At 40.0% G+C, this 10,477-nt stretch overlaps 1 protein-coding gene across 1 annotated transcript in view; it reads right to left on the bottom strand.

Annotated features, from left to right (window-relative positions):
* Window positions 1-8,278: 8,278 nt before the first annotated feature.
* LOC131230389 (zinc finger protein GIS2-like) overlaps window positions 8,279-10,477 on the bottom strand; it is a 36,796-nt gene continuing 34,597 nt past the window's right edge. The window contains exons 3-4 of the mRNA XM_058226289.1: window positions 10,218-10,310; window positions 8,279-9,188 (exon numbers count right to left, since the gene is read on the bottom strand). Of these exons, the coding sequence (XP_058082272.1) occupies window positions 8,654-9,188; window positions 10,218-10,310 (628 nt within the window). The 3' untranslated portion in view covers window positions 8,279-8,653. The remainder of the gene's footprint in view (window positions 9,189-10,217; window positions 10,311-10,477) is intronic.

Below are 10,477 nucleotides of genomic sequence, written 5' to 3'. Positions count from 1 at the left end.
ATGATTATAAGTTTCTGAATGAATATACCTTTTGGATATATGATATATATTTCTTCATGCTTCAGCTCCTTATGATTAATATGCCTATTGTTACTTTCCTCTATTCGATGGATCATTATCATATTTTCAACTCTCGGTGATAAATCATGTCATAACTATTATCCTTTGCCAATCACTAATAAAGGGGAGGAGAAACATACTCCCACTAAATGTTTCGTGGTATCATTTTGGAAACATTGGTGTTATAGGAAGTTATAGAGAGCATAAAAGAATTCATATGAAAGTGTCTTGTGTTTATTGTAAATCATGTATATTTTACTACAAGACATGTAATGTCAATGTTTATCAAGTTGTATAGTTGTTTGTTAGGTTTTATCACGTAATTGACAAAGGAGGAGATTGTAAGTATCGTAGTTTTTCAATTGGTGTGAGTTATGAGTCTTAGAGTTAAGAGAGCCCCAAATAAGAATCAAGATTGAAGACTTAAGGCTTAAAGGCATCCTATTCAAGACAATGTAAAAAAAATTGCAAGGCCTCGTCAAAGCCTATGTTAAAACCCATTAAACAAAGCCTTATACCTAGCCTATACCTTCTAGGAAAAACTAAGTCTGTGTAAAAGAAACATCTCAAAAAACAGACATCTTCGATGGCATCAAAATGCCATCGAATTGCCTTTGAAGACATCAAAAAAGTGTTCAAACTGTCCGACAACTAAAAGTTCAATTCCTAAAATTTTATAATGGCATCAAAGTTTCTTCAATAACATCGAAGGTCAACTCAATGGCATTGAACTTAGACCCCAAAATTGTCTAGCAACCTCAAGTCAAAAATTCATATTTTCTCAATGGCATCGAGCAAGTCTTTAATGACATCAAAAGAAATGCGGAACTATCCAGCAATATTTGAAATATAATTCAAAATTTATTGATGACATCGAAGGTCGTTCGATGACATCGAAGGAACACTTCAATGCCATCGAACACCCTTCGATGACATCGAAACTAACAAATTTTTGCCTGTATTTTAACCATTGCAAATCCTTTCTACATATTTGAAAGAGAGTTTTCTTGGCAATTTGGTGAATAATAAAGAGAGCCTTGTGTGAGTGAATACCTATAGTTATTACCCTTCTTCCTAAAGCTCTCTTTCCTCATGGAGTTCGTCATTCAATCATTATCTTAAAAATAATCATCGAAGCATTCAAAGCTTGGATTAAACAATGAACTCCAGCATTCATTGATGCTCTAGCAACCGTATTTATTAGAAAATCTTTATGCTAGCTAGTATTGAATGCTCAGCCATGGGGATCCTTAACTAGTTCATAAAGAATCATCAATACCTAGTTAGGATTCACAAAACCCTTGACCCAACAACCTCGGTATCTTGAACAGCACATCATCATACAGTTGCGATACAAGGGAGTTGAAGATCCTTCACCATTCAAGAAGATCTTCATCAAGTGCTTGATGGGCTCATCCACTTTTAGGTAAGAAAGTATTTTAAGTCCATATTGTATGGAAACCATTCCTTGTGTAGGGTTGAGTTTCAGAGTTTGAACTTTCAAACTCAATAAGTCCTTATGTAGGTCTCAAACGGGAGAGTACGTTTTTATAAGACCTTAAGTAGGCCATCGACGGATGAAAAACGTAGACCTTTTGTAGATTGTAAAGGTTTATGGTGAACCTGATTTAAAACCATCCGAATAGTGAAATCCGACATATTGTAAGAGAGAGTGGGTTAGCCATGAATGGAGTAGGCACGTAGCCGAACCACTATACATCGTGTGCATTGTGATTAATAGTTTACATCTTTATTTATTATGTTTGGCTGAACAATATAATATATTTATTTTCTGAAGAAAACAAGTTTGACAAAATGCTTGAGTGATGTTTTTTATTAAATAGATTTTATTTCAACACTTCTTCTTACTTCTATTAATTAACATGTGTGTTATAAGTAAGCGCTTGCTAATTGTTTAAGATAAAATTTGAAAAGTCCTATTCACCCCCTCTAGGACATTAAATATATCTTCAAGCTTCGCTTACAGCGATAAAATCGCAATTTCAAAGCATGGCCTGATGAATAAAGCATTTACATATATAATATCTCTCGAAAAGTCATACACGCCTTAAAGTATAGACTACACATAGTGCGGGCAAGAGAGAGTGCCTAACGACTTCCTCTCTCGTAACTTGAAGCCTTACCCAACTCTACGGTTGCAAGCCGCCCATGGGAGTCATTCGGGTAGGGGAATTTCACGATTCCCTAACCCTAAGACGTGACCATGGACCATAGCCAGTCAGGGATACATACCAGCCTAATCGGCTAATAGAGACTCTAAACATTTAAGCACACCATTTCAACTACCTTAAAAAGGTATTACACAACCAAGGAAACTAAACCCGATCAAACAAATCGCGTAGACAAAGGATTTGGCATGCGCATTCCCATACCTTGCTTTCCTTGAGATAGGAGGGAAGGATCAGGGGTATGCGCGGGCCGTGTTCACAGCAACAAAGGATTTGGCAAGAGGTCTAAGTTAGAGTTGGGTGCAGATTTGCCCCTAGATTAACATTGCTAGCACCTCGTTGCATGATTAAGTCAGGGGTGTGAAATGCCTAGGCTCCCGCATCATCTTTGTTGTACTATTTTGATTGGGGTACTATGCATTCCCCCTCTACTACCGTCGTCCCTATTAGGGAGTGAATGGAGTGCCTTAAGCCACAGCAAAAAGGTTGTTGACTTTACTAGAATATTAGATAGGAACATTGTTGTTACTATTTTCACATCATATAGGCTTTCATTCAATTCAATTCTCTCATACGAGGGTAGCCTGATGAGGCCAAGCTGAGATTGTTCCAACCCTTATTTGGGCTTCGGACTTGTTCTCCAATACAAATGAGTTGAGTGAAGTTAGTGTATGGGTATGAGATAAGGTGTCTGAAGTTACTCAGATTTGTCGAGTTGACGATTATGAAAGATTGTTCTTCATTGTCGATGAGTGTTTTTATTCTGACGACCATGGCCCACCAACATCCTCCATAAATCGATAGGAACTCATCATTCCGCTATCTGAAGGTAGCTACATTTTCTCTCCTAGACATCATGTTTAGGGTCTACAAAAATTGGTCGACAAAAGCTTGGAAAGTTGTTCCCAAGTCTTAATTCAGTGATAGTTGAGTAAAGTGTACCAACCTAGCATCGCTCTTTAGGGATTTTAAAACATACAGATTAGCACTCTGACATTGCCTATCATAGCATCAAGCTCACCACAAAAGGCCTTCAGGTGGCTTGTGGAGCAACCACTGCCGTCATATCTATTGAAGTTAGGTGACTCAAAATTGTTAGGTAGCCTGGAATCAGGGAAAGGGCAACGGTCCCTCAACTTGGTGGATAGCAGATCCACACCTCACTGCCTTTGCACCTTATTTTCCATGGCACGGAGTTTCTCCTAGAAGTGCTCTCGAAGTTTCTTAATTTATGAAGGACCAAATTGAAGGGGAGGTGGTTGAAATAGAATCCATGTCGAAGGACGTTGCTAGAATTGACTCTCATTAGGAGGATGTTGTTGGAAGTGGCTCTCAATTAGAGGAGTTTGTTGGAACTGACCTTGATTGGGGGAGCAGTTTGCTAGAATTGACTCCCAATTGTGGGAGGCTATTGAGACTGGAAATAGCTCCCATTAAGGGGAGGTTGCATCCTATGACGAGGAGAATCAAATATGAGAGTAGTGGCAAGGGGAGACTGAAAATCGAAGGAAGTGGTGTTGGCTAATTAACTGAGGCGCATGGTTATTGCACTAGCACATTTTAAATAAGGGATGTGACCACACCTCAGAGGAATCATGTCATTAGGTTCTCAAATCTTTTGATATGTTGAGCCATGTCGACCATGGAAGGAGTTGTTGAGGATCTATTGTCAGTTATGACTGGATGATTCAGGAGCTAGTAGAGATACGGGTGCGTCCTCATGGATTGTTATGGTCGTCTGAGATTGAGTGAGAACTAGACTCAAATGAGTGATTGTTGCAGACTTTAAAAAACGACCAACGTGTAAATGATTTTTTGGTCCAATGATGGTGATGGGAGCTTTTGTCTTTTCTTGCTTTTTTTACTCGTTTATTTCTTTTAATGTTTTTTTTTTCTTTTAATACTCATTTTTCTTTTAATGTCTTTTTTAGTCCAACGATGACGCTGGGCGATTTTTTACCACATTAAGAGTGTGCAAGTGTATGAATGCAACTAAGGCTTCTCGAGTTCCAATAGGTTCCCTAAGTGATATACCTTTTAGGCCAGATGGACTGGTCACATGCTTAGGTGGTACTTTTCGAGATGTCATCCTAATGACAAAATTAGGAAGGAATTCCCTACAAGCTCGATAGGTTCCTACATGACAAGCAGTGCTCGTGATATGTATGCCAGTGGTGCAATTGCTCCAGGTCTATTTAGAAAATAAAATGCAGAAAAGTAAAGTACTGAAAAATAAAGTACAGGAAAGTAAAAGGACTATAACCGAAAATCTCAAAGAGTTGCAAAAATCCCACGTTTCGAGTCGAGCCTAGCTGGTGGCTAATTTATCCCTAATGGAGACCCCAAATCCGTTGACACTTGTACTAGACAGGGAGCGAGATCTCTCGTTTTGTGATTTTATTTTTATTTATTTATTATTATTTTTGTGATGTTGACTAAGAAATGGTATGATTTAGACTCGGAGTAGCCACTAGCTGATCATATCATAAGAATCAAAGACTTCCGACTTGAAGGACTCATGCAATTGATCTATGTCTGAAGATCCTAAGGGCTTTGGTGATGGAGAATGAAGTAGTTAAACACCATTCACTACCTGCACTAATGTGGAGTCTCTACTTTATAAGATTTAGAAATTTTGTGGGATTATTTAGTTATAGAAAAATGAAGTTAAATCAACTCAATTACGATCATCAGTATGGAGATGTAGTGTTCGACATTAATCATAACTGAGAAAGTATTTATTGCAAAACAAACTAAAATAAAGTACAAGGGGGTGTAGGAGGAGAAATATTTTAATTGGAAAGTAAAATGGATTGTTGCATGCTGGGAGATGTGAGAAGGGAAATGAGAGACTTGATATAATCGGATTTCTCTAGTTTCAAATCTACTCTCCGTTGTTTTTTTTTTTTTTCCGTTAGCTTGTTAGTACACCCCACTGTCAGTTGACACTTCACTGTGAGCCATCTACTCTCCGTTTAATTACATGAACCATTGTGACATTGGAGTGGGTGTCAAAGTTTGGAAAATTTAAGCCCCTCTCTCCCCCTCTCTCCCATAACTACTAGAATCACTTCTCCCCTCCCTTCCTCCAGATCTTACTCCCTTTTCTGCCAACTGGCCCTTCAAATGGGGAGGGGTCTCCTTTTATAGAAGTGCATGTGAGAATCCAACTGTAATCAGATTCCCGCCAGCGGATGTGTTGGCTTTATTCAAAGCCCTAGGCTTCCCCTATTCATGGGAACAGTGAGATTCAAGCTCAACAGGTTGAAGCAGAAATTGGATCTGCCCTACCAACTTAAATTTCGGGATTTCTACCGGCATCCTTGTTTTTTTGTTTTTGTCCAAGGCATAGGACTAGGATAGGCTTTGGTGTTCCCAAAATAGGCTTCGTTGGGTGGTTCGGATTAAGTAAAATAGGTTTCCTTTGTCAACGGGTGGAGTGTCTACATATACGTGGGGCATAAAATTTGACCCAATTTTTAGTGAACTCACTGTTGCCCGGTCAGTCTAAAAATCAGATTGTTTGCACAATCCTAACCTCTGATTCTTGGACACTTGCTGAAAAAATACCATCTTATAACTGTCGACAAATCCATTAGTAAAATAATCAAATAAGCGCAAGTGTAATTTTTGGTTTATGATATATCTAGACTTGTGGACATAAACTGCCCGCTTTAATTCATACCACGCATGCAATATCTAAGTACTTTATAAATACCTGTCTATCATTCCCCACAGGCTACCAGAGTATCAAAGTTTTCCTCATTAGCAATTCTTCTTAAAAGTTAGAGATTGGAGATTCAACAACTCGACTTTCTTGGTGAATCGCACAAACCCTTAGGATCTGTTTGATTTTCCATGATACATGTAAATCCTAGTAAATAAGTAATTATTACTTTTTCACCCCATTTTGAAAATGTGAGAGTAATTCCATCTCCAAAATCCATTTAAAGGTGTTGACTTAAATATGTGGACCCCCACCGTAATGTATATGATATATCGGCACAATCCATCTATTTTATTAGAATATTTTGGAGCATGAACCGAAAAATGAGGCAAATCCAACGCTCTAATGGCCCACACGAAAGGAAACATTGGCTGTAATTCGTCCATGGTCAAAAATTGTTTCATTCACTAGACCCACATTGAGGTTTTTTTCATCATCTAATCCATTCATAGGGTCACACAGACATGGATAATGGGAAAACACAAATATCAGCTTGATCCAAAACTTTTAAGGGCCCTAAGAAGTTTTTAATGGTAGGCGTTCAATTCCCGTTGTTTCCTATGGTGTGATCCACTTGAGATTTGGATCTACCTCATTATTTTGCTCATACCCTAAATTCAGCTGGCATAACAAAGGAGCAATGTGAATAGATCACATACATCACGATGGGCCCCACATTGATTCAGTAAAATTTTCAATTTAAGTGTTAAAAAAGTAAGTTGCCACATCTGCCTTAGGAAAGATGCGGTAATTACCAAGTAAATAATTATTACCCATTTACGTGGTCAATTGAGCTGAAAAATCAAACAGGCCCATAGTGTTAATTGGCAATTAAATACAGTTCTAATTAAGTACCTCATACCCTAAGGACCAGACCAGGTCTCTAAGGGAGTGTTTGGATTGTGAGTTACTTAAAGATAAGCAACTTATGCATCATGCATCAAGTAGCTTATCTTAGTTTCTACTCACTAAGCAGATAAGTATGTTTTTTAAACAACATACTTATCAGCTTCTCCTTTCTTTAGTCTCTCCTCATGACTCTCTAAACTTACTTATCTGAAATAAGTTACTTAACTACTGCTGTTAAGTAGAAAAGGTAAACATATTTAGTGGTATCCAAACGGTACTAGTACCCATCAGCAGCCTTCAGGGGGGCAGGCTGGAGGTCAAACTGACACCATCAACCACTAGCCAATTGATGCCTCAAATGGGTATAGGGCCTGTCAACAAGTACCGGACCTGTGAGTATCTGACGGACCCGACTTCATTTTAAGAGGTTTGGTTCCAATTTCTCGAACCCGTAAGAAATGGGATCAGGTCGGGATCTGCGGTTTAGGAGCCAGTTGGAAGAAGTGATCTGGTCGAGTTCAGGTGGGGTCCATCTTGGACCTTTGGTTAGGTCCAGTTATCTTAATAAACATCAGATACTAATTATCTATTAATTATTCTGGCAAGAAAATGAAGTTGGCCTAGAAACATCTAAGAGCCTGTTCACACCGGTCGCGTATCAATCAAGTAAATGCCATTATTCAACATGTACTTGACATGAGACCAAGGTCCCAGACCTGTACCCAAACAGGATCAAATGTGGAACAGGGTCCTCAAAAACAAGGCCTGGACACAGCAAGAACCTAACTAAATTGGGCCTGGTCCAGGAACTATAGGACCCAACCTGTGAACAGCCCTACAAATGCAGTACAAGATCTGCACATGAAATTCTTAGCGTGTGATGGTGTGGCCACGTTAAATAAATAAATAAACAAAAGCTTTGAGGATAAGTACCTAGAAAGAATCATAATGAGAACATTGCTGGGTGGTAAGTGAAAGATACTGCTTGTGGAGCTTCAAGATGACCTTTGGGCCCACCAAGCTGGACATAGAAACTGTACAGATAATGCAGTCATTGGTCCAAATTGAACAAATAAATGCCCATTAACAAGAGGTTTGGGTCAAATCTGAGTTATTGGCTATTTAACTTAAAAGACTTGTATGCATTAACTCGTGTACTGTTTCTTCTTCTTAAACTCCACAATGAATTAACAGTCCTGCACCAATATACCTAGCGTCCCGGACCTTGCCCCCAAAATCTAGCCATTCAAGAATCCAGACTGGTGATGGGCAATGCTCCAAAGTTTGTACGAACACAGCCACCCAATCTTTGGCCACCAACTGATCTTCAACTTTTTGAAATATTTTTCCGCAACCATCTGTAGACCACCAATCTGACCTGTTAGGATCTTCCAATTCAGAGAGTTCTCATCCTTTTTTTTCAGCATTAAGGGCCACCCAGAGGAGAGGCCCATCAGATCAATGGTCCAGATGACATAGTGATAACACACGTCTCATGAGAACATTAGACCTACATCCCTGAAGCACAGTAGCAGAACCGTGCCTATTAATTCAATAGTGAGGACATGAGCATTATGACACCTTCAAACTTGTAAATAACTTGCAGTCATGAGAAATAGTGAGAACAAATGAGGAAAAAGCTAGTGGGTGTCAGGAGGACTCGGCCGCCGCCGCCCCCACTGACCTTCCATTGACTTTCAACATCAAAAGGACTCCAATGAAGCAAATGATCGATGAAAATATCCATTAAAAAGGAAGCAGCAATGCCCAACTCCTATGAGTCCAAATGACTATCACCTCAAGCCAGATGACCTGCCAGTTGCCCGCATTAATACCTTCGGGGCGCACGGTCTATAAACCTCCCAGACGGGCACTCGAACGCAAAGTGACCTCGGCCTCCGCAGTTGCGGCAGATTGTCATGGGGCCCATACAGTCCCTGCTCATATGGCCAACTTGATTGCATGTCCGGCATACCACTTCTCGGTAACTGCTGATACGGCCCCCGCCACCCCTCTCTCCAAACACCTCGGTCTTGGGGCACTCCCTGGCAACATGTCCAGAAATATTGCACAAGTTGCAGATGGGCTCATTCTGACAGTCACGTGCCAAGTGCCCCGTCTTTCTACAGTTGTTGCAGGCCTTCTCATTTGTACAGTCAGCGGCAATATGCCCTTGCTTGTAGCAGTTATTACAGAGACTCAGATCCCCAGGTGGCAGCTCTGGGGCTGAGCAGTGTTTGGCAAGATGGCCCGCCTTGCCACAAGTATGACAGATGCCTTCATTTGGGCAATCGCTGGCCATGTGCCCAGGCTCTCTACAATTCCAACATATTGACTTGGTAGTGCACTCCAATGCGATGTGCCTGGTCAAAACAAATGGATAGACTAAGCAGGATTCGAGATTCTAATCACAAATACAGGTGGATTGCAGGGATTTTGTGCGAGCTGAGTTGTTTGATCGCAAAGCGAGTATTTAGTGCACTCTGGCATGAGGTGCCTAGCCTAAAAATAATTTTTTGATAAACAAAAAAGGAGAATCTAACAATAAAGAAAGGGCAGGTGAAATACTGACAGAATTCTGGGCAAGAACGTGAAGAAGTTGAACGGAAGACCTAAACTGGGCAACAAAAGGACTCCACGCTATGGTAATAGTTCACCACCATTTCCAAAATGGCACTAACACATACCATACGTTCGTGTATCAAAAACATGGGCCCCATTGTGAGGGAGCACAGCCAAAAAATTACACCAATTGGACAATCTTACGCATATGGTTGCACCCAATAAATTTGAGCCATTGAGCATATTACTTCTAACCATTGATTTGATGGTTGGGGCCCACTTGATCCGTATGCTTTCTTTGGGCTATGTTTTGTCCATAATCAGCCCTAAATTTTGAATGGTCTGGATTTATGTACTGGTGTGGAAGGTCCAGGAGGAAAAGGCACCCGCCTATTGAAAATGGTAGTAGCAAACAATCATACCAAAGCCTTGTCCGCAAAAGAATGCTTGACGCAAGAGCATGAGAATTAATGCTGACACCCAGAAAGCGAACAAAGGTAATGCGACAAAAGGAGAACTAAATAAATGGAATGGATGATTTCTTCTTCTCAGTAGGTAAAGGATGAGAAATAATTGATGAACGCAACATTGGGAACTTCACATTCTACAGTGAAAGGGGCATTTTGTGCTTGGGAAGTCTGGATTGATGAGGATGGAATGGATTGGTTAGGAGGCCCAAAAACATTGAGGAATAACCAGGCAACGATTTCAGTGAAAAGACCATAGCATCTTGATGACACCTTGGCTACAGGGAAAGTGGATATGTATACGAGTGCTTGTACATCGTGTGGAATCCAGTTACTAGCGGCAAAAAGATGATACTTCCTTACCCAGGGAGCCCACAGTTGTTACAGACAGCCACATTATGGCACTCTCTAGCATAATGTCCCGGGCGCTTGCAGTTCTTGCACAAATTGCCTTGCCTGAAAAGGAGAAATAAAAAATAAAAATAAAATAAAAACAGTTAATGCACTTCAATCCTAATATTGTTTTCCAAGATTCATACTCATGAAAAGAAACCTAGCTTCTGTTCACTATGCTTTTCATATTTCACTAATTAAATTTTCCACACATATCTAAAGGCCCATTT

Source organism: Magnolia sinica, chromosome 17 (genome assembly GCF_029962835.1).
Source record: "Magnolia sinica isolate HGM2019 chromosome 17, MsV1, whole genome shotgun sequence".
NCBI classification, from domain to species: Eukaryota; Viridiplantae; Streptophyta; class Magnoliopsida; order Magnoliales; family Magnoliaceae; genus Magnolia; species Magnolia sinica.
The sequence above is the reverse complement of the archived record's forward strand: the minus strand, read 5'-3'. Positions and strand labels throughout refer to the sequence as shown.